This window comes from Eptatretus burgeri, chromosome 11 (assembly GCF_056783735.1).
Source record: "Eptatretus burgeri isolate ZD-2024b chromosome 11, Ebu_testis_v1, whole genome shotgun sequence".
Lineage (NCBI taxonomy): Eukaryota > Metazoa > Chordata > Myxini > Myxiniformes > Myxinidae > Eptatretus > Eptatretus burgeri.
Genome location: NC_140971.1, coordinates 35,297,760 through 35,323,069, shown reverse-complemented (window position 1 = coordinate 35,323,069; position 25,310 = coordinate 35,297,760). Strand labels below are relative to the sequence as shown.

General features: G+C 46.0%; 1 protein-coding gene across 1 annotated transcript in view; it reads right to left on the bottom strand.

Annotated features, from left to right (window-relative positions):
• Nucleotides 1–16,114: 16,114 nt before the first annotated feature.
• LOC147016851 (uncharacterized) overlaps nucleotides 16,115–25,310 on the bottom strand; it is a 102,116-nt gene continuing 92,920 nt past the window's right edge. Inside the window, exons 39-46 of the mRNA XM_085845962.1 lie at nucleotides 25,096–25,290; nucleotides 24,480–24,740; nucleotides 23,875–24,135; nucleotides 23,211–23,468; nucleotides 22,759–22,860; nucleotides 22,284–22,432; nucleotides 17,110–17,174; nucleotides 16,115–16,967 (exon numbers count right to left, since the gene is read on the bottom strand). Of these exons, the coding sequence (XP_085702088.1) occupies nucleotides 16,955–16,967; nucleotides 17,110–17,174; nucleotides 22,284–22,432; nucleotides 22,759–22,860; nucleotides 23,211–23,468; nucleotides 23,875–24,135; nucleotides 24,480–24,740; nucleotides 25,096–25,290 (1,304 nt within the window). The 3' untranslated portion in view covers nucleotides 16,115–16,954. The remainder of the gene's footprint in view (nucleotides 16,968–17,109; nucleotides 17,175–22,283; nucleotides 22,433–22,758; nucleotides 22,861–23,210; nucleotides 23,469–23,874; nucleotides 24,136–24,479; nucleotides 24,741–25,095; nucleotides 25,291–25,310) is intronic.

Sequence of the window (25,310 nt, the reverse complement as noted above, 5' to 3'; positions counted from 1 at the left end):
TGCAGGCCCGTGTTGTAGCTGCCAACAGGGCAGTTCTTGCAGCTTGCAAACTGTTGCTTTCTGATCCTGGCGCACATGGCAATGAACAGGGGGGCAAGCAAAAATTGAACGGGGGCTGGTGAGCAGGGGCAGTGGGCATGGCATGGCAAAGGCAGCAGGCAAACACAGCCCGCAGAAGAAGGCCGGCACAGGCCTTGAAGTACCACAGCTGCAGATGATCCGGCCGGCACAGGCCTTGCAGCACAGCAGCTGCAGACGATCCAGCCGGCACAGGCCTCGCAGCAAAACAACAGCTGCCGATGAAGTTGGCCAGCCTTTGCCGTTCCGTGGAGGTTGGTGGAGGGAGTGCGGTGGTGCTGGCCACTTGGAAGGCGGGCTCGGACCTACCTACCTGTCTCCCTCCCACCTATGGCCTTTGCCTGTCACGGTCTATACCCACTCCCTTAATTTGTCAAACCCCAATTTAGCCCCAACTTATTTTTTTATTTTTACTTCCCCACTATAAATCGTCCCCTCACCCCCTTTACTGTCCTTGTTGGGCTAACCTATCCTGTCACCTAGCCTACTCCCAACCCCTACGTTCCCTTCCCGGAGGGGAGTAAGGGAGAGCTTGCGTCCTGTGCCGAGGCCCAACTTAAGCCTCAGAATGGCCTCCCCAGAGTTTGGCGATCTATAACCAAAGTGGGTCCAGCGGCCCACAACGAGAGCGAGGGGATGGATGGTGCAGAGGGGTACACTTCCTAATCTACCCTATCCATTTAACTGTTAAACTACCCCGGGGCTTTCAACAAGCGCCTCTCGCTTAAACTATTGGTTCTAACAACCCAGATTCCCGTCGCCTGTGTTGGTGTCCTTACAATTTCGGGCCTCGCCCCCCAATTTTCTTCCTGTGCCCTCACACGGTCTCATGGCTGGGACACGTGGCTCCCTTTGGCAGGCACGACCCTCTGCCGATTCTCCGACGATGGCACCCCCGGGCACTACACTGCCTCCGAGCCTACCAGCTCCCTAACACTGGGGAGTGCCCCCCATGGCACCTCCCCTGAAACGCACACGTGGCAGGCTGGCTTTCCAGGCCCCTTTCCGAGGGTCACCCGTGCCCACAACACTGCCCACGCGGCTAATGGCGCCCCGGGCCCCCGCACCAAGCAGGCGCACCCGTGCCCACTACGCTATCCCGGCCCCCCATGGGCCCTTGGCCTACCACGGCCGACTAGCCTGGTGCCCGGGGTACCCACTCAGCGATACTCACCTTTCGCAGCCACGCTCCCAAGCCCGTCAACAGGGCTCCTGCACCCCTCCAAATGGGTTTCGAGCCAACACACCCACCAACAGCAAAACGACCTCCATTTTTGTTAATTTGACTAACCCCCTAACTCACTCTACACTGACCCCGGGGTCCCTTGGGCGGGAGTCACTCCTCCCCCCAATCACTCATCGCACCATGCAGTCCCCATTCGTTCCATCCACACAGACCCGCTGGCCTCACTCACTCACCAAGCACATGCTTCCACTTCACTCACCAACAACTCTTCAACACACTCACCGCTGAACTCTGCCATGCTTCTATCTACCTCCCCTAACTAACTCGTGCTCCCACGTCGTCCCTTACACTATAGCACGTTCCATTTAACACTACGTAGCTAAACTACGTCCCCGTTGCACATCCACAAGTCTGTCAATGTCTCCAAATAATCCCATTAATCAATTTCCCAACCTAAATCTCGCTATCATCCCTCCAACTAATCCATTCCACGGACTCCATGAGGACTTACCCCTGCCCCATGAAGTCGGTCTAACTAAGCTAACCCTTCCCCCTAACTAGTTTCCCCCTGTGCCCAGTAAGGGGGTCTTCCACCCCTTGCCCAGGAATCCTGTGCACCCGAAAGTGAGGCTTGTTTTTTTTTTTTTGTTTTTTTTCATGCGCAGCACCAGCGCGGCAACTCAGAGCTCGCGCACTTTGCACCTGCCCGTGACGTCATGCAGCTGCACGTGTTCCTCGTCCCTCCTTGGACGGTACTATCCGGCAGGGATACCCCTCCTGCCGGATTCCAACCCCACGTGCAGCCATGGCGTCACCGTGCGCATAAAAAAACAAGCCCCACGTCTCGAGGGGTTCCCCACGCGAACACATGTGCTTTGCCCGTTGGAGCTTAACACACACGATCGCGTGGAGAACCCGTCCGGTCCAAATCCATTATCCTGCCTAAACTTTGTCCGTCCGCGGGATCGGCAAATCCACCGCGTGCGTTTCCGGACCGGGACTTCACTCTCGCAAGCGAGCACGTGGGGGCCTCGTGCGTTGCACAGCACGGACCTCGTGCTCACTGCTGGGTGAACCCGGCACGGTCCCCGAAACAACTGCAGCCGCTACTCGGCTTTCTTTCTTCTGTCGCCGTCGTCGTCGCCATTCGACACACGCACTCCCGCGTGTTACGACGCTAACACACCTCACCATTACATTCACACCGGGAGACGTGGCAGCGTGCTCCCGCATGCCAACCGACATCTCCCTCACATACCGCTCTCTCACACACACGGTCTCCCTTGCATAAACCATACCACTCACACGTGGTGCTCCATTCACTCGCGGCCTTCCACTCACTCGTGCCTCACTCATACACCGTGCCTCACTCACACACGCGGGGGCACTCAACCGCGGGGTTTCATCCACACACCGTCCCTCACTCACACACGCGGGGGAACTCAACCGCGGTGCCTCATCCACACTGGCCGTTTCATCCACACACACGGCCGCTTCCACACACGGTGCCTCATCCACACACGGCGTGCTGGGAAGCACGCACTCCGGCACCATCGCCACCACACCACTCACACACGGGGTCGCTTCCACACACGGGGACGCACTCACGCCTTGCACCACACACACAGGGACAACCACACTGGGGATTCGTGTCCCCACAAGGGTCTCCGGGGCCTCTATACCCCCCAAGCTCTCCGTGCACCTGTCCACAGCACCCGTCCCCTCAACCTCGCAAAGCACGACCGAACTCACCTGGTCGTGACTCGCCTCAAGGGGGCATACTCCCTCCCCTCGTTCCTGGAGGAGGCTATCCCGCTGCTCGCACCGGGTCCCTACACGCTCCGCGAACTCAACCTCATCGTCCTCCACTACCTCCGTGTGTGTGTGTGCGTCACTTACCCCGTCTTCATCGTGCAGTCTTCCCTCTATCGTTCCCTTCCCGGCTACCGTCACTGCCAACTCAATCACCTCTTCACCCTTTACCTCCCTTGTCTCAACTATTTTTATTTCCTTTGTCGTCACCTCGTGTCTCGTCTCGCACGTTTTGGTCTCCCCATTTAATTTTTCCCTTTCGGTCACCGTTGCACCCCCTCCCAGCTCGTTCGCTCCTACACGTGGAGTCGCCATTTTAAGCTCCCTGCTCACTGCCTTCATGCCCGCCTGCAGGCATTGGCCCATGTTCTGCGTCTCACCCCGGAGCTTTTTCGTTTCTTCCTTCATGTGCTTGTTCATGCCTTTCATTTCGTTTATAATTTCATTTGCGTTTGTATCCATCTTTTCGATTATTTGTTGTGTATTCGCATCCATCTTTTCGTTCATTTGTTTGTTCATGCCTTTCATTTCGTTTTTCATTTCATTTGTCATTGCCGCCAGCATGGCGCATAGCTGGGCCATGTCGGGTGCGCTTGGGTGAGCCGTTTCGGCAAGGGTCGGGGGGTTTTGGTGGAGAGGGGGAGGGGAGGTGTCATACACCGCGGCCGCTGCCGCACCTATTTCGGGCTCTGGGTTCAGTTGGGCGAGTTCGTTTTCCTGTACAATCAACATTTCCTGCACGGGGATTTTATCCTGAGCCATGGATTCTACACATTCTACATCCATTTCTAATACCCCCGGCTCCCGCTCGCCTTGAGACGCCATCTTGCTTCTCTTAAAGGGTTAATTTTGCTCGCTCGTAATTGGGAGGGAATCGGGGGTCGCTCCTCTCACCCCTGGACCGATTCCCGTGAATTTAATTGGAGACAGGAGAGCCCGTTTTCCCGTTCTCCGATACCAGTGCCGCGAGGAGGGCGATGAGTTTATATCGCACGACCTGACACCAGTGTTGCGGATTCGCGCCCGCCGGCGTGCGGACGGCCACGTTACTCAAATCGCGGCACGTCGCCCACCGGACGGACAATCCAGTCGTGACCCTCTCGGACTAACGCCGGGAACTAGTCACGGGTGGACCTTTCGGTCTCACCACGATCGTGCCAATCGGCCCCCGCGTGGGATAGGGTTGCTCGCCAAATTCGTCCTACCTAAGTACCCACACGGAGGGTAGACCGGGCGATCGCACCTCGCCGCAGGTCGACTTCGGACACGGGCCACTTTAAGCGACCCGTTCCGTACTATCGGGATAACCGAGCGGTGTTATTCGTCGGCCTCGACGGTTCGATTAATTATCGGGCGTTTTAGCCCACGACCAACCCTTTACGTGAAGCAAGATGGAGATTCAATGAAAGAAAAGACGAAGCGAAGCGGGAAAACAGTTCAATATGAAGCACATTTATTTCGCGATGAACGGAAAGCACACATATACAATTCCACCAAAAGCACATGTAAAAGAAGAAGACAATGCAATATTACACAAAAAGCAAATGCAACAATGCAGATCTATCCGACTACCGAGCACACGGCAACACATACAATTTTACTTCACAGACGGCGCCGACAACACATATTCCCAAAGCAAAAGAAAAGAGAACCACCCTCCAGGATGAGGGGGGTAGGCGGGCCTGGGGCCGAGACCGTGTCGGGCCTACCCGTCTGATGATGTGACGCAGAGCGGCGGTGGCGCCTCAACTCCGCGGGCCTCGCGGACAGTGTCTGGTAGGGGGTGGGAAAGGGGCCCCCTTTGTCGCACTATCTCAGCGCGGGGGGGGAAACAGGAGGGGGTTGCTGATGCTCGGGGGAGGGAGGATATCACCCTGTCTCGGGTCCCGCGGCGAGCGTCTCCTCCTCGACCTCGGTCGCGTTGCTGGCCTCTCCCTCTGCAGCTCCCGGCACCGACGCGAGCACCCCCTCGTCTGCCTTCGCCGTCGCCACCTCTCCACAGCTCCGTCTACTCGCCCTCTCCGTCTCCTCTCTTGGCTCGTCCCAACTCTTCACTCTTGACTTCTCCCACTTCTTTCCAGCTCCACCGACGACTCTCTTGAACTCTGCACAACTGAACTGCCTTTACTGACGAACGCAGCCGTTTATATAAGCCCCGTGGCTTCGCTCTTTCACCCTTGACCCTCTGCCTCCGACCCTTCACCTCTCTAACTGGCTCCCCATTGGCCCGAGGAAAAGTGGGCGTGAATGCTTTTTGATCCATGAATTTGCATATAGCGACCGCCCTCCAACGCCCTGGAGGCGGGGCCAAATCGCCCACGCTCTCCGATTGGACGGAACAAAAGTGGGCGTGAGTCGTTTTTGATCCGTTTTCTGCGGAAAGTCCGTGATGTTTTTGAATACGCTGCTCGGTGCGCGCCCTGCACGAGTCCAGTATCGGTGCCCACGAGTGGCGCGAGATGGTGTGGATGCGATGGTGGCGAGTTGTGACGGTAAAGGTCGTGGCGGTTGTGGTGAAGCGGCGTTGTGGTTGGTGGTTGTTGTTGTGAAGCGGCGTTGTGGTTGGTGGTTGTTGTGAAGTGGCGTTGTGGTTTGTGGTTGTTGTGAAGCGGCGTTGTGGTTGGTGGTTGTTGTGAAGCGGCGTTGTGGTTGGTGGTTGTTGTTGTGATGGCTGTTGAGACGTGGTTGGTGGTGGTAGTAATGGCGGCTGGTCCAAAATAAAGATAGTAAAAGAAAAACGGCTATCCTGAAGAGTCGCAGCCCGACTGAATGACATTTATTCCCTAGAAACAACGGGTTTGGGCCTAACTACACATATACTTACAGAGATATCTCACCTAAGGGACCTGAATGGTGATTTGTGAATTTCGTCAACCACAACAATATATATATATATATATATATGTATATATATATATATATATATATATATATATATATATATATATATATGTATATATATACATCTTCTTCTTCTTTCGGCTGCTCCCGTTAGGGGTCGCCACAGCGGATCATCCATATGATCCGCATAGTGATTTGGCACATGTTTTACGGCGGATGCCCTTCCTGACACAACCCTGGTCGCCTCTTACGACACAGGGATACGGTACACCTATTTTAACCGGAGTATACACCGGCTCAGTACACTGGTACTCATTTCGCCGACCTCGGAAGGATGACAGGCTGAGTCAACCCCCTGGTGTATTAATTCAGTGGCCCAACGGGGCTTGAACTCAGGACCTTTTGGATCCCAAGCCACTGCCCTAACCATTGCGCCAACGCACCAGGCTTATGTAAATATATATATATATATATATATATATATATATATATATATATATATATATATATATATATATATAGATATTTATATATTGTTGCGGAAATGGGCCCTTAATGAGTTATTAAATATAGACTTAGCCCAGATCCCCCCTTAAATGCATGTTTAGCCAGGTTGTTTGGTAATCGGACGTTACATGTGTATCGGGAGGTGTAGCAGGCTGCCCAGTGTTCATACAGTGGTGGTGTACCGAGAGGCGCCTTCTTCTTTCCTTCCCCCCTTCTACCGAGACCCACCCAGCGCCCTGACAGAGTCAGTCAGCAAGAGGTGCCAGCAACCCATTGGCGGAGAGCTGCGGCAAATTCGAACGATGGACCAATCACGGGTCCCCAGGGGTGGTCCGAGAGGCCCGCCCCGAAACGCAAGAGGAACTGTTTTTTTAGTCAGTCAGCGATCTGCGTTATGAGGAGTGGCTTGGCCGGCTGTTCCTCCTTGATTAGGCCCAGTCTGGTGTGCAGGCCAGGCCTGGATGTGCATACGGGACCTTGTGAGAAACCAGCTAGAACGCACCATAGATCAATCCGCCCTTGTGCCGTCGACCTCACAGGGGCTGGATGCACTGAGGCTGCGTGCGTGAGCGGTGCCGAAAAAAGGACGACGTCGCCGCCATCTTGCCACGCTGCATGGTGAGCTGTGCCGATAGGAGTACGAGCGCCATGTTTCCACGCTGCATGCTCGGGCTGAGCGCACGAATCCGAGACCATGGGCTTGTCACGAGCCGCATTCGTGCCTTCGACACTTTTCCTCTCGTCCATGAGGCGCCACCAAGTACTCAGTGTGATGTATGCATGTCGTCCAGGCCTAAGGTTTATTTTGCTCTGGCTCCCATCGAAACCCGTATCCGTAGCTCCCGAGATAAGAGTGGGTTATAGATTAATTATAACGTTCGTGAATGCTTTGCTTGTGTCGTGCTCCACGATGTGTCCCCAATAAATCTGGCTGATTCGTACGAGATTTGCCACCTTGAATTTATTTGTGCCGCGCTGAGGAAAAAAAAAAAATCGCTCGATTTGTATTTAAAACCAAACTGGTTACGGACTGTGGCAGACTTCGCAAGGTCTCTGACAAACCCAGTCTGTAGCCGGGGTGGATATCCCCAACTGGCAAGGCCCAGGGGTACTTTGGTATCGTGATCAGAGGCGCGTGACCCGAGACCTGTGCCGAACTAGCCGGCGTTATAACCCCTGAGACAGCGGTGCTGTTAAGTGCCGCCGAATCTTCAACAATATATAGGTATATATTTATACATGTATAAACTGTATATACTGTATATGTATATATATATATATATATATATATATATATATATATATATATATATATATATATATATATATATATATATATATATATATATATATATATATATATATATATATATATATGAGCCTGGTGTTGGCGCAGTGGTTAGGGCAGCGGCTTGGGATCCAAAAGGTCCTGAGTTCAAGCCCCGTTGAGCCACTGAATTAATACACCAAGGGGTTGACTCAGCCTGTCATCCTTCCGAGGTCGGCGAAATGAGTACCAGTGTACTGAGCCGGTGTATACTCCGGTTAAAATAGGTGTACCGTATCCCTGTGTCGTAAGAGGCGACCAGGGTTGTGTCAGGAAGGGCATCCGCCGTAAAACATGTGCCAAATCACTATGCGGATCATATGGATGATCCGCTGTGGCGACCCCTAACGGGAGCAGCCGAAAGAAGAAGAAGATGTATATATATACATATATATATATATATATATATATATATATATATATATATATATATACATATATATATATATATATATATATTGTTGTGGTTGACGAAATTCACAAATCACCATTCAGGTCCCTTAGGTGAGATATCTCTGTAAGTATATGTGTAGTTAGGCCCAAACCCGTTGTTTCTAGGGAATAAATGTCATTCAGTCGGGCTGCGACTCTTCAGGATAGCCGTTTTTCTTTTACTATCTTTATTTTGGACCAGCCGCCATTACTACCACCACCAACCACGTCTCAACAGCCATCACAACAACAACCACCAACCACAACGCCGCTTCACAACAACCACCAACCACAACGCCGCTTCACAACAACCACAAACCACAACGCCACTTCACAACAACCACCAACCACAACGCCGCTTCACAACAACAACCACCAACCACAACGCCGGTTAAAATAGGTGTACCGTATCCCTGTGTCGTAAGAGGCGACCAGGGTTGTGTCAGGAAGGGCATCCGCCGTAAAACATGTGCCAAATCACTATGCGGATCATATGGATGATCCGCTGTGGCGACCCCTAACGGGAGCAGCCGAAAGAAGAAGAAGACTGTGTATATATATATATATATATATATATATATATATATATATATATATATATATATATATATATATATATATATATATACATATACATGTGTATATATATATATATATATATATATATATATATATATATATATACATATACATATACATACATATATATACATACGAACTGAAGTACCCGGTAATACCCGGGAAATTTGCCCTATTTTCCCCACGCTAGTTAGACTGAGGCATTAGTTGTATGGAGAAAATTAGGAAGGCTTCTTTTATTCCTCAGATTTATTAAAGGAAGGCTTTATGCTGCCGTAATCCTCAGAGTGGTCATAGTTGAAGCCGGCTTTGAGCCACTCAATGTTTCAAGCAGCAGTGGCAACTGTCAATGTCCTGCCAAAACCCGGACCTAGAAAGCTGGACCGTGAGTTTTGTGCTTCTCTCGCCCATCGGTGTGACGCTCTATTTGTAGTTAGGCATCTCTCTCTCTCTCACTCTCACTCTCACTCTCACTCTCACTCTCACTCTCTCACTCTCACTCACTCACTCTCACTCACTCCACTTGCCTGGTTCTTTCATGAGCAGATATATCAGCAGTTCGCTGTTGCCGTGCGCGTGCAGTTCAAGAATTCAAATAACAGGAGGAGAATGTGTATGTTTAAAAAGTCAACGAATACGAACATTTTGTATTTCAAAAAACCCTAGCGTTTTTAACCATGAAGCCTTTTGTTACGATTAATACGCCGGCGCACTATTCGAAAGCCTTTTTTTTAATGGAATTTTTTTTTCTTCATTTTTATGGAAAGCCACTTAGCGCATCCTGGAGCTTAATGTTAGGCCTATATGTGTAAAGTTTCATCAAGATCGGTTCACTGGTCTAGGAGCTTATTGGTTACAAACAAACAGACAGAAGGACTGCCATTTATATAGTAGATATATGTATATATATTGTTGTGGTTGACGAAATTCGCAAACCACCATTCAGGTCCCTTAGGTGAGATATCTCTAAGTATATGTGTAGTTAGGCCCAAACCCGTTGTTTAGAGGGAATAAATGTCATTCATTCGGGCTGCGACCCTTCTCGATAGCCGTTTTTCTTTTACTATCTTTATTTTGGACCAGCCGCCATTACTGCCACCACAACCACCATCAACCACGTCTCAACAGCCATCACACAACAGCCACCAACCGCAACGCCGCTTCACAACAACAGCCACGACCCTTGCCGTCACATCTCGCTCTCGCAACCATCGCATCACCGCCATTCCCGCGCCGCTTGTGGACACCGATCCTGGACTCGTGCAGGGCGCGCGCCGAGCGGCGGGTGCAAAAACACCAGCCTTTCCGAAGAAATCGAATCAAAAACGATTCACGCCCACTTCTGTTCCGTCCTATCAGCGAGCGTGGGGCGATTTGGCCCCGCCTCCAGGTGCGTCGGAGTATAATCGCTATATGCAGATTCGCGGATCAAAAATCATTCATGCCCACTTTTCCTCTGTCCAATGGGGAGCCAGCCAGAGGTGAAGGGTCGAAGGTAAAGGAGCGAAGCCCCGGGGGCTATAAAGGGCCGCGTTCGCTTGCCAAAAAGGCAGTTGAGTTGGGAAGAGTCAGAGTAGTTGAGTCAGTCAAGGAGAGTTGAGAAGAGAAGAGTCAGAGAAAGCAGTTGGACGGAGCTGAGAAGAGTGGAGAGTGGGAGAGTTGGAGAGGTGGCGGCGGCGAAGGCAGTCGAGAGGGCGCTCGTGTCAGAGTCAGGGAGCTGCGGAGAGGGGAGGCCGGTAACGCGACCGAGGTCACGGTGGAGACGCTCGTCGCGGGACCCGAGCCAGCGAGATATCCTCATTCCCCCGAGCATCAACAACCCCCTCCTGTTTCCCCCCGCGCTGAGATAGTGTGAGAAGGGGTCCCCGTTCCCACCCCATTTCCAGGCAGTGCCAGCGAGGCCCGCGGAGTCGGGGCGCCACCGCCATTTTGCGGCTCATCACCAGACGGGTAGGATCGACGCGGTCTCGGCCCCAGGCCCGTCTGCCCCCCTCATCGTTGAGGGTGGTCCCTTTTTCTTTTGCTTTGAGTATATGTGTTGTCGGCGCCGTCTGTGAAGTAAAACTGTATAATTGTTGCCGTGTACTCGGTAGTCGGTAGTAGATCTGCATTGTTGCATTTGCTTTTTGTGCAGAATTTTTGTGTTTCTTCGACTTTTATATTTGCTTTTGGTGTATAATTGTATATGTGTGCTTTCCGTTTGCGCGGAATAAATGTGCTTTATGTTGAACTGTTTTTCCCGTTTCGCTTCGTCTTTTCCTTTATTGAATCTCCATCTTACTTCACGTAAAGGGTTGGTCGTGGGCTAAAGACGCCCAATAATTAATCGAACCGTCGAGGTTGACTATAACACCGCTCGGTTATCCCGATAGTACGGAACGGGTCGCTTAAAGTGGCCCGTGTCCGAAGTCGACCTGCGGCGAGGTGCGATCGCCCGGTCTACCCTCCGTGTGGGTACTTAGGTAGGTCGAATTTGGCGAGCAACCCTATCCCACGCGGGGGGCCGGTTGGCACAATCGTGGTGAGGCCGAAAGGCCCACCCGTGACTAGTTCCCGGCGTTAGTCCGAGAGGGTCACGACGGGATTGTCCGTCCGGTGGGCGACGTGCTGCGATTCGAGTTACGTGGCCGTCCGCACGCCGGCGGGCGCGAATCCGTAACAATACATATATATATATATATATATATATATATATATATATATATATATATATATATATATATATATACATATATATATATATATATACATATATATATATATATATATATATATAGTTACGGTTGTGGAAATTCACAGAATACCATTCAGGTTCCCCGAAGATCAGTTATTTTGATAAGTGTGTGTTCCAGGTTAGATTTCCCCACCAATGTATAACGGGAATTTGTTTGTGAGCCTGTCTGTGCATCTTTGAGGTCGTGTTATTCTTTTCTATCTTTTATTTTAAAACAACAATAACAACAACAATGACAACCCACGTCCGCATTTGATGGCTATTTCAACCACGTCCGCATGTAGCCGGTGATTTCAACCACGTCCACGTGTTGCAGGTGATTTCAACCACGTCCGCGTGTAGCCGGTGATTTCAACCACGTCCGCGTGTAGCAGGTGATTTCAACCACGTACACGTGTAGCCGGTGATTTCAACCACGTCCGCGTGTAGCCGATGATTTCAACCACGTTCGCGTGAAGCCGGTGATTTCAACCACGTCCGCGTGTAGCCGGTGATTTCAACCTCGTCCGCGTGTAGCCGATGATTTCAACCACGTTCGCGTGTAGCCGATGATTTCAACCACGTTCGCGTGAAGCCGGTGATTTCAACCACGTCCGCGTGTAGCCGGTGATTTCAACCTCGTCCGCGTGTAGCCGGTGATTTCAACCACGTCCACGTGAAGCCGGTGATTTCAACCACGTCCGCGTGTCGCCGGTGATTTCAGCCACGTCAATTTCAATTTTCCTAAATACCCACGTGGTCCAACTACTGGGGAATTTCACTCTCGATGGAACTCGTACGGAAACGAGCCGCTTAGAGCGCTCGTTCCGTGTGCGATTCCGAGCGGTTTAATCGCCAAGAACCGTCAGTCGAAATGTCCCCTTAGAGCCGTAACAGCTTTAGCGAATTTTCCCCACCACGTGAAACACTCAGTCAATGAAAGAAGGGACGCAAACGAACTGAAACATTTAACAATCGGGGTTTATTCACAATAGGGAAAGGGGGAATTCGGGAAGCACATAAGAAGCAGAAATAAACCGAATAAAGCAAGGCAATGATATACAGTGAGAAAGCACTTTTACAGTTCACTACTTACTGACTGGCGCCACAAACACACATACGCACACACCCTAAAATTGGCGGACCAGGTGGTCTTTTTTGACACCTATCTTGGACCTGCCCGCCTCGTACGGTCTTCAAGGACCAGGTCCTCGGGGCCGAACTGGACCCCCAGCACGATCCGGACGACCCAAGCGAGCAAAGTCGGCGGGGCGCAGGCTGGCGGGAGAAGATCCTCTGTGCGCAGACACTTTCAAGAACCAGTGGAGAATGACAGGAGAACAACGCGCACACTGCGCCAGACCCAGAACCAACTCCCACGAACGCGCATACTGCGCCTATAATTATACCCCCGCTTCGGAAGGGTGGGGGGGGGGACTCCTTGTGACCCTCCCTCTCTCACTGGCTGGCCTTTCCTCCTGTCGTGGGCCCGGCTTGGCTGAGTGGCGGTCACCCCACCCGCTGCACACCGATTGGTCGAGGCCGCTTCGCCGCTCCTCCCCGATCTCCGCCTTTTTTCAAAGGACCACCCCTCACAAATTCGGGGAAGTCTGATTGGCCGAGTGACGGTCACCCCACCCGCTGCACGCCGATTAGTCGAGGGCCGCTTTGCAGCTCCTCCCCGAACTCCGCCTTCTTCCAAAGGACCGCCCCTCACACAGGAAGTTGAGCAACATGTTTCTGTAGGGGCTCCGCCCACCCATGACGTCGGCCAGAGCGAGGTGAAGGAAGCGAAGTGAAGGTGAGGGCGATGCGGTGTCGTCGGCAGTAATGTCGGTGGTGTAAAAATAAACGAAAAGAAAACCTGACTTTAAAATAACTCCACAGCGCAGGAACATTTAATTACCCATTAGAATAGGGTCGGGACCCTAACTGGCAACATGTACTTACCGATATAACTGATCTAAAGGACCTGTATGTTGTGTGCTCATGGCTTCCAGATTCGCAACACTATAACATCATAATCATCATTAAAACATTCTACATGAGTAGTCTTTACTCTGGTGAAAATTTTGTCTCAATCCGACAAGCGGTTGCGGAGAAAAATATGAAAGTTCTGTGTGGACAAACAAGCAAACAGAAAGACAAACAAACGGACCCACAGCAATACCCTCTCCTCTGGCGAGAGTAACTAACCAGAAGGGCATTCAGTTCAGTGCATACCTCCGCCAGGCTGATTAGTTTATGTTTTGTATCCCACTGATAGGCCGGATCTGGATTCGGACCAGAACTAAAATTTAATCGGCTTATTCTTGTCACCTAACCAACTCGTCCACCAAGTTTCGTCCAAATCCGTCCCCAACTTTTTGTGATATCCTGCTATATATCGTTTTCGCCTGATCACTCAATGGTGAAGAATCACTGAAAAATTTCTCGGATCCCGATCCGCATTCGGATCTTCACCAATAACTAATCATTTCGTCCTTGTCACATACGCAAGCTCTCCACGAAACTTCGTTCGAATCCGTCCACAAGTTTTTGAGATATCCTGTTCACAAACAGACAAACAAGCAGTCATAGACTGGTACTTACGAAATCGTCAACTTGACGTCTGACCTTGTCTAGTAAAAGCTGTCTCTGGAGAAGGTTGCGACGCAAACCAGAAGTTTCTACGATGATTCTGTACCAAACCATCAAAAATCGAATGTTTTGGATGTTTGACCTCACTGTGACCTTGACCTTTGACCGATTTTGACCAAAATCAAATCAGCGCTAGCCATCACCCTCCTCAATCACGTGGTGTAATTTGACATTGGTAGCTTCTTCCGTTCTCGAGTCATCATGCCTACAAACACACACACACACACACACACACACACACACACACACACACACACACACACACACACACACACACACACACACACACACACACACACACACACACACACACACACACACACACACACACACATACACACGACGGAAGTCATCAATATACTTACGAAATCTACCCGACAGCAGTGAAAACCATAACCTCCATCCACCTTGGTGGCAGAGGTAACTAGTAACAATGAGTAATAGGTGTCCACAACCATCCTTGACCATGTTGTGGAATGGGGGCCAAGACCCTCACTTTTATTTTTTTCTTCCTTCCACACTTATTCACCTGTATTAGCTCACACCCTCCCCCGGCGCAGCGGGAAGCAGGGTTTTTCAATCGTGTGTGTGTGTGTGTGTGTGTGTGTGTGTGTGTGTGTGTGTGTGTGTGTGTGTGTGTGTGTGTGTGTGTATGTCTGTCTCTCTGTCCAGGCCATAACTTTTTTTAACCATTTGAGCTTTTTTCCTCAAATTTTTAACAAACGTTTATTACGAGAAGATGGAGAAAATAATTAAAAATTGGGTAAAAATGTGAAATGGCAAAGTCATAGTAACTATAAATAGCCCTTATTAGCCCCATCGCAGCATGTCAAGCGCAAGTTCTGGGGAGCTTATGGGATGGCGCGTCGTCCGTCCGTCAGTCTGTCAGTCTGTCCATCCGGAAACACTTGCAACTTAGTCTCTGAAACTGCTGATGGGATTGTGACCAAACTTGGCTAACATGATATTTGGTATGTTGCAACTGAAGCTTGTTCATGGCATGGAAAAAAAATAAAAAAATCGGGGTCTAAATTCGGAGTCAAAATTGGTCCAGGTTTGAACCCCCCAAAATAAGTATTTCCTCTCTTCTCCGAAACTACACACACAACTTTGATCATACTGTACCACAACCTTCATCACTTGTGATGTACCAAAGTTTGTTCACAGCATTAAAAAAATCAGGGTCTTGTGGTCCTCTAAAATCACAGTGGGGGGTTTTGAATGACTGTTGCTCTTAATCCAGGTGAGCTGCAGGACCCACGGCCCTATTTTTTAAAACTCATTTTCGTCAAGTTTAGTTTGAGTGCAAAATGAATTCGTTTTCTCTGCAACCACTTGAGCGATTGACATGAAGTTACATGATGTTTGGATGGAAAATGTGGCCGGCATTCCAAAAAAAAAATCTTTTTTTTTTTTTTTAGTGTCAATTGCTCAAACGGTTGTGGAAAAAACGAATTTACAAGTGAATGAAAGTGAAAAGGTTAGGGTCTCGGCCAATGCTCCAAAACATGGTCAAGGACGGTTGTGGACGCCTATTACTAGTACGAATATCTCAGCATCAAAATATGATGATGAATAATTACCCCTACATGCAAGATATTCTCATCGTTTTGAAGATCAGAACTGGGAAGGGTTGCATTTTCTTTCACCTTGTAGAGTTTGTCAAAGAAAGCGCTCAGGATATGGTCAGCAGGCGGTGCATTCTCTTTTTTGAAGGTTGAGTCTCTATCAACAACAGAGCTTTCCCAGTAAACTTAAGGTAGTAAGTTGTAGATAGCAACCGTTCTAACTTAGGAGCATTAAAGTGGTGCCCAGAACCAACTTACACTCTCTGTGTCAGGATTGCTGGTCTTACTTTATCTCACTCAAACTATAACTACCGGACGAGCTTTATTCTCTCTTTGTTGCAAACAAACGTCATACACTTTTCATACTCATTCATTTTCACTCCTCACTTAACATTCTCTCTCTTTTATTTCTCTTTATTTAAGGCCTGGCCTCAATGAGGACTATTTATTCCATGACTGGAGCCTTCAACATAAAAAGAAAAAAAAACGAAAAATAAAAAAAACACTTTTCCCCAAAAAAATGAAGTTGAAATGTAACTTTCCCAATGTTTTTATTCCAAATATAACACGTGTCAATGTGACAGTTTGATGCAGTTTCATCTTCATGACCCCCCCCCTCCCCTGATGGAAATTTACATTATTTTATTGCAAGGTGGTTTACAAAAGTATCCCTGATATTTCCTGATCCAAGGAAATTCCTTTAAAACACTTTAGAACTAATCCATCACTGTATCTTTTTCCCTTGAATTTAGTTTTTTTTTTTAACTTTTAGATGAGTTTGACTGTCCTACATGAAGAACACAAAATCAATTATTTTTAAAGTTTTATAACAGCACAGGGTGTTCAAAATGTTTGAGGAACGAGAGAATCACATAAAAACTTTCATCTTATTTCTAAATACATATTTGTGGAGATAGTTAAGACTTTTTTAACAAAAAATATTTCTGTTTACACTGAAAAATAAAATTATACTTTGGAAATTTTGGATGACCGCGTACTGTATCTTGCTCCGAGAATATTTTGATAAAATAAAACTCAAAAAGGTAAAATTTAATTTGAATATCACATCTGTTTCAGACACAGATGTTTAACAAAATACAGGAAGCAAAGATAATAGAACGTTTCAAAAGATGATTCATAGATTCCATCCATCCATCCATTGGGACCATACTCTGTGCAGAGAATTGGTGCTGCTGAAGCAGTCTCCTTGGCTATTGGGCACAATCCTGGATGGGTCACCATTCCGACACAGGATACCAGCAAGTTGGCACTCATTTTGCTGACCTTGAAAGGATGACAGGCAGAGTTAACCCCACCTGGTATTAATTCAACAGCCAAGGGGGATTTGAACTCAGGATCCCCAGATCCCAAGCCCACCACCCAAACCATTAAGCCAACACCAGGCATATTCATAGGTTCTCCTTACTTAAATGATTTAACTTTGCATCTGATGAACGTGGATGGAAATGCCTTCTTGAACATCTTATTCAGCTGAAAAGGAAAGAGGACAAAAATTCAAATCATTTATCTGTTTTAAAACAAGAAGTGTATTACTAATAGTTTAATTTTGCATCTTTGAATTATAAAACCCATACACACGAACATGAGACAGACAGATTAAGACACCAATCAAACACACAGCCGTTCCCGATGATCGATGAAAGAGTGAGTATCCATCATCAAGATCCAAACGTGATACAGTAGAATCTGGATAATCAGCATATGGTTGAATGTAAGCGCATATGAAAAATAAGCGCACATGGGCCTCCTTATTTGATTTCTCCATTAAAAACAAGAAAAAGAACAATCAGAGATTGCAGACCCTCGCCAGGACTTATGTGTGGGGTTTATGTAGTGGTGTGTTATGTAATTAATAAGAGACATAATTAAAACTTCTTAATAACTGCTGGCAGTGATAACTGGGTACCAAGATGTCCCACTTTGATGCAACCCCACATTGATCAGACACCTGACCCTGACCCATGAGGTTTTTTTATTATTATTATTATTATTCATTTGAATTGAGAATTGAATTAAAATAAATTCAATTCAAATCAAATGGAAGACCACATAGGAACAGTGCTGCATTGGAGTAATTGGAAGGAACCGAAACAAGCAAAAAGCAAAGATGAAGTCATCAGGAGGAACCTGGATAGGATTCGCATTTCAGCTGCCGCTCCTCATCCCTAAAACCCATCCAGGCCCAGCCAAGGGAGCCTCATTCAAAAAACAAACAAAACCCAGATCAAAAAAAATCAAATAATTCTGGCTGCCAGACCATGTGTCTGATCAAGTTGAAATTTAAAACATGTATTCCCCATCACTACGAGATCACAATTGTGAAGTTTCATGTCAATTGATAAAGCAGTTTTAGAGAAACCAGTATTTAATATTTTCTTAAATTCAATATGGCTGCCAAACAATGTGACATCAATTATTCCTTAACAATGATGCACACACGTGTTGGGGAACATTTGTGTGAATTTCCCCTCCATCTCTCCAGCTGTTCTGGAGAAGTTTTTTTTTAATATGTTTTAGGGTAAATCCAATAAGGCTGCCAAACTATGTGACTTATGACATCATATTTGTGAACCTTATATTTTTCACAGATAAGTGGTCATATGTTTAAAGTTTCACCTCAATTTGTTCACCATTTCAGAGATTTTTGATAGTTTTTAAAACAATATGGCTGATGAATCACGTGACCGATGACGACATCAAAAAAATTTGCGTACCATTTTATCCCGAGATGACCCTCAAAAATTTTCATACTGATCGGATGTAGCGATCGACATATGCATTTATGACGTCATAACAAAGGCACTTATGATGTCATAAAAAGTCACACATTCCACATGAGGAGTACTTGCTCCATGCCAAGTTTCATTTTTTTCCGCGGCGATTTCGTAGATACAGAGGTCCAATTTTTTTTCCCGTTTTTCCAACATTGCTGCCATACCACATGACCTATGACAACAATAATTAGCATTAAAACATTCTAGATGAGTCGTCGCACCAATGGTGAAAATTTTGTCTCAATCTGACAAACGGTTGTGGAGAAAAATACGAAAGTTCTGCGTAGACAAACAAGCAAACAAACAAACAGACAAACAAACAACAAGAAGAAGACGTTCGTGCAGAGCCGAGACTTGCAAAATTCATGACACAAATTTTACCTCAAAAATAATTGGTGGTTGAATTCAATGACCAAATATGCAACTCCTCTTCAAATTTCACGTCAATCGGATGAAAATTGACAATTTTAGAAATTCGGCTGATGTTGACCTTTTGGCCTAAGTGGACCTCAAAAATAATTTGTGGTTGAATTCATTGACATGATAAATCCTCTTCAAATTTCAAGTTCATCAGATGAAAATTGAGGATTTTATAAACACCTCCTTCGTTGTTGACCTTGGGCCTATGTTGACCTTTTGGTCTCCATTGACCTCAAAAATAATTTGTGGTTGAATTCATTGACATGATAAATCCTCTTCAAATTTCAAGTAAATCGGATGAAAATTGAGGATTTTATAAACACCTCCTTCATTGTTGACCTTGGGCCTATGTTGACCTTTTAGTCTCCATTGACCTCAAAAATAATTTGTGGTTGAATTTATTGACATGATAAATCCTCTTCAAATTTCAAGTAAATCGGATGAAAATTGACGATTTTAGAAACACCTCCTTCGTTGTTGACTTTGGGTCAATGTTGACCTTTTGACCTCAAAAACAATAGGCTTCGTCCTTATGACAAACTGTAAGTTGTGAAGTTTCGTGAAGATCGGTTTAAAATTTGGACCTGTACGTGACAAAGACAGACAGACAGATGGAATAACAAAATCGACTAACCAATATACTTGAAAAATATTCGATTTTGCAAGTAACAAACAAACGGACCGAAATGCAATGGACTCTCCATCAAGGGTAATGAGCGCATATAAAAACGTCATCATAAGGCTTTGAAAACTGAAAATATAATCAACTAAAACATGACAGTATTATGTGTTTTACTGGTACATACGCTTTAATTCCGAATATTTTACACGTCTGGGACTTGTACGAACAAGAGGTGTACGTTCGAAACAACGTTGCTCAATAAGGGTCGAAAAAGGGTGTTTTACGACAATGGTAGTACAAGGCTTACACCTGCTTACAAGGGAATTTGCGCAATGCGTCACTCCAAGCCCATCCCTCGGTGGACTGTAGTTGGAGTGGAGGGTGATAGGCTCTTGACAAAGGAGACCCAAGTGAAGACCCACTGGGCAGGTTACTTTGAGTGGCTCTATAAGGCCGATCCACCAGCTGTTGAGTTGGATGTCAGGGGTGTTACTATCCATATTGCAGACCCTCCAATCAACTGTGAACTGCCTTCATTCGTGGAAACACAGGCTGCAGGAATCAGTTGAAATGGGGGTAGAGCTCCTGGGATCTGTGTCATCCATACTGAACTTTTCAAGGCTGGTGGAGATGCTGCACTCATGTCATTGCATGCAGTTCTGTGCTCTGCCTGGAACACAGGCATCATCCCAAATCACTGCAAGAGGGGCCTTGTTGTCCCTCTCTGGAAAGGGAAGGGTGATCGCCAGGACTGCACCAACTACCGAGGGGTGACACCGCTCTCAGTGCTGAGCAAGGTCTTTGCTTGGATAATTCTTGATAGGGTTCACCACCATCTGCTTGAGCACCAGCGCCCAGAGCAGTCAGGCTTTACACCAAAGAGGTCAACGATTGACCGTATCCTTGCCATTCAAGTCCTCACCGAACGCAGGCGAGAGTTTGGCAGGGGCTGCTTGCAGCCAATGTTGATCTCTGTAAAGCGTTTGATTCAGTGAATCGGGATGTCCTCTGCAGGATTCTTGGTCTTCGTGGGGTACCACGAAAACTGATCGATCTGATGTCTGAACTCTACTCTGGTACTGAGAGTGCTGTCAGATGTGGTGATACTATCTCTCACTTATTTCCAGTTGTTACTGGAGTTCGTTAGGGGTGTAGACTGGCCCCCACATTTTTAAGCACTTGTTTGGACTGGATTTGTGGAAGATGTTGGAGATATCAAGCTGTGGTGCATCGTTTGGGAATGTAAAGATCTCTGCACTTGATTTTACAGATGATGTAGTCATCTTTGCGGAGACTCTCGATGTTCTTTTGTTGGCCCTTGAGCTGCTGATTGTGGAGTCAGAGCTGCTGTGATTATGGGTTTCCTGGGTCCAAATTAAGATCCAGGCTTTCAATGACATCTTGGATGTTGCTATCTTGTCTGTACCTGTTTGTGGTGAGGATATTGAGGTCACGGAGAGATTCACTTACCTTGGCAGTGAAATTAATGTCTCTGCTGGCTGAGTCAGAGGTCAATAGACGTCTGGGTTGGGCCTGGGGAGTCATGGATTCACTTGATCATGGGGTGTGGCGCTATTGTTACCTGTGCAGGAAGACGAAAATCCGAGTCTTCAGGTGCTTTGTGCTTCCAGGCTTGCTCTATGGAAGTGGGACTTCGACTCTGACCAGGAATCTGAGACGGAGACTTAATTTCTTTGGTACCAGGTCTCTTCGGAGAATCCTTGGCTATCGCTGGTCAGACTTTGTGTCCAACGAGCTGTTGCTGAGAGAGACTCAAATGAGATTTATTACCTGCATAGTCCGTGAGTGTCAGCTGCGGCTGTATGGGCATGTGGCTCATTTTCCTGACCCTGATCCTGCTCACCAGATTCTCTCAGCGAGGAGCCTAATGAGTGGAGGAGGCCAATGGACCGACCATGTGCCTCGTGGTTACAGTCGGTTGATCAGCATCTCAAGGAGATGGGGATGGGCCAGGCATTTGCCTGGTGGATGGCCAGATGGAGGCCCCTGGAGTACCGATGGAAAGTGGACGCAGTGACGCGCTGATCCTGCGTATGCTCCCACACCTGACCTGACCTGTGGTAAAGGGTTGTTTTACGACAAAGGGAGTGAAGGGGTGTTTTATAACAAGGGGAGTAAAGGCATGTTTTATGATGCTTTATGACCAAGTCAACAAACAACGTTTTTCGTCACAATCAAAATGGACACGCCAGTGAAGCGTCGATCACTCATGAAAATAAGATTAAGATTATCGAGTTTTACAACTCTTGTAAGAACAAGTAACAGACATCTAATAACTTCGGACTTAACACCCGAGGACTTTAATGTGAATGGTGAAGAATGAGGAACTAATTTTTCAGAGTGAGAAAGGTCCGAAGAAGATAGGGAGCGGAAGACAGGCCTTTTACCCAGATATGGAAAACGAACTTGTTGCAAAGTTTAAACAGATCTGTGCTTGAGGACTGAAAGAAAGTGTATTTAGAATTTGTTTCCGAGGTACGGACAAATAAAATTGCAATGATGTAAAAATTGACATCGATGCAGTCAATCTGAAGAACATTTACCATTACAAGCACATGTTGTGGCTTTTTGAAAATAAGCGAAATATGCGCTCCACGAAATCTAAAAATAGGTGCATACGCGTATTATCCAGATTCTACTGAAAATCACTGTGAGATTCCAGACCAATGCAGTGGAAGCTTTTACATCACAATTTTTTAAAAAACATACAGAAACAACGACATCACAATCACAGCATCTTACCTCGGGTTCGATTTCATTTGACAGTTCTTTAAAGGCAGGTGATGAGTTGTTCTCCAAGTCTTTCTTGAATTCCTTATTCACGATCTTGAACCATAAACCATAGTTGACCTTTGTAGATGGTTGTGTTGTTGAAGACAATGTTGACGCAGCTGAGAAAAATGAAACTACAGTTGATAAAACTCAAAAACACCAAATAAACAGTTTAATCGATGACAAGAGTCAAAACACAAGCAATGATTTTCATGTGCATTTTCATAGGATACTGTAATAGTGGAAATATTGTAGCAGAGGTGAGGGTGGTGGATTCTGGATAAACAACTGTTGCTCCAACTTATGCTTGGACAACTAAAAAACCGTTCCAAAAATGATTAATTATTGATGATGCTTACATACAGATGTTGTATAACTGGAGATTAAAATGATGAAAGCACTGTTGTTGCTCCAGTAGAAATGATTGTGATCAATGTTTCCGCACCTGTGGAGGTCGGTATCAAAGTAGTAGTTATGGTGGTAGTGGAAGCTGTTGAGGACGATGCCTCAGAATATTTTACTGTTGTTGTTTTTGTTGCTGATGTTCCTGGAGTAGAAGCAATCAGTGAAACAGTTTGAAATCCTACAGAAGTTCCTGCTGACATTGTTGTTCCAGAAAATGGATAACATTGTGAATATATTCCAACAACAAAGATAACCTGAAAATAAGTGATTTTCAAAAGAACATATTTAACAAATCGATAAACACCCATTTACCACGTAATTAAATGCTTGACATAATCTTTCAAGGCACCAATAAAAACAAGAAAAAAAAAACTTTCAATAACAACAACATGCCTGAAATAATCTTTTAAAACAAGGCTTTTGCTTATTTCAACATGTATTCAGTTTCAATAAAACAATCAAGATATCCAGTGGACATACTCCAGATTATACCTGTTGAAGCTCCAGTTGCAGATGTATCGCCACTTCTTGTAGAGCTCACACTGGTTTCTGCATGAGTATAAGAGGTTGTGCTTGTGGTTTTAGCACCGAAGGAGGCTCTTGCCATTGCAGTAGTTCCGGCAGCACTGGGGACTGTTGAGGAAGATGCCTCAGAGATTTGTCCTGTTGTTGTTGTTGTCGTTCTTGCAGTGGAAGCAATGATTTGAGTGGTGGGAAGTGCTGCAGAAGTTCCTCCTGATGTGGTTGTTCCTGAAAATGGATAAATTCATGAATATATTCCAAAAAACAAAGATATACAGAAAATTAATTATTATTTTCAAAAGTACATGTTTAATACACCAATAATCTCCCTTCTAAAACATATTGAAGTAATCTTTCAAAACAACAAAAACAATATTCAAAACTTTTTGATGAAAACAACATGTTTAAAATAATCTTTCAACACAACAAAAAAACAATTAAAAAAACAAACTTTGAATGAACACAACAAACTTGAAATAATCTTTTGAGCCAAAATTAAAATCAAGGGAAAAAAACTTTCAATAAAAACAAAATCTTTGAAAATATCTTTCAAAAGAAGACTTTTGCAAATTTAAATAGGTTTCCAGTTTCAATAAAAGCATGAAGATATTCCGTGGACGTATTCAGGTTATACCTGTTGAAGCTCCAGTTGTAGATGTATCACGACTTCCTGAAGAGCTCATGGTTGGTGCTCCTGAAGTTTGAGCCGACGAGAGCACTGCAGTTGCCGCACCTGTGGAGGTTTCTGAAAGAGAAGTCATTATGGCAGAACTGGGGGCTGTTAAGGACGATGCCTCAGAACTTTGTGCTGCTGTTGTTGTTGTAGTTCCTGCAGAGGAAGTAATGACTTGGGAGGTGGGAAGTGCTGTCGAAGTTACTGTTGACGTGGTTACTCCTGAAAATGGGCAAAATCATGAATATCTTCCAAAAAGAAAGATATGGAGAAAATGAATGATTTTCAAAAGAACATGATTAATCCACCAACAATCTTCATTTACAACATGTTGAAATACTTGAAATAATCTTTTAAAACAACAATGAAAACAAGAATAAAACTTTAAAAAAAATAAGAAGCATGAAATAATCATTCAAGACAACAATTAAATCAATCATCAAAAACTTTCAAGAAAAGCAACATACTTGAAATAATCTTTAAAAAGAAGACTTTTTTTTATTTAAACGTAAATCCAGTTTGAATAAAACAATCAAGAAATCCTGTGGCCATTTTACAAGTTATACCTGGAGAAGCTCCATTTGGAGATGTATCACTACTTCGTGCAGGGCTCACTGTTGGTGCTGCTGTGGTTTGACCGGATGACTGCACTGTAGTTGCTGCACCTGTGGTGGTTTCTGTGACAGAAATCGTTGTGGCAGAAATGGGGACTGTCAAGGACGATGCCTCAGAACTTTGTCCTGTTGTTGTTGATGTCGTTCCTGCAGTAGCTGGAATGACTTGAGAGGTGGGAAGTGCTGTTGAAGTTCCTGCTGATGTGAATGTTCCTGAAAATGGATGACATTGTGAATATATTCCAAAAACAACGATCTCAGGAAAATTAATTACTTTCAAAAGAACATGTTTAACAAATCAATAATCACCCATTTACCACATATTGAAATGCTTCAAATAATCTTTCAATACATCAATGAAATCAAGAATAAAACTTTCAAAAAAACATCTGAAATAATCTTTCAAGACAACAATTAAAACAATTATAATTATCAAACACTTTCAAGAAAAGCAACGTTCTTAAAATAATCTTTAAAAAGAAGAATTTCTTAATTTAAACATGAATCCAGTTTAAATCCTACAGTCATTTTACAGAAGGAAATCCCACAGTCATTTTACAGGTTATACCTGGTGAAGCTCCAGTTGTGGACGTATCGGCACTTTCAGTGGTGCTCACTGTTGGTGCTACTGTTGATTGAGCTGATGAAACTACCGTGGTTTCCGCTCCAATAGAGGTTTCAGAAAGAGAAGTCATTGCAGCAGAACTGGGGACTGTCGAGGATGATGTGTCAGAGCTTTGTGCTGCCATTGTTGTTGTAATTCCTGCAATGGAAGCAATGACG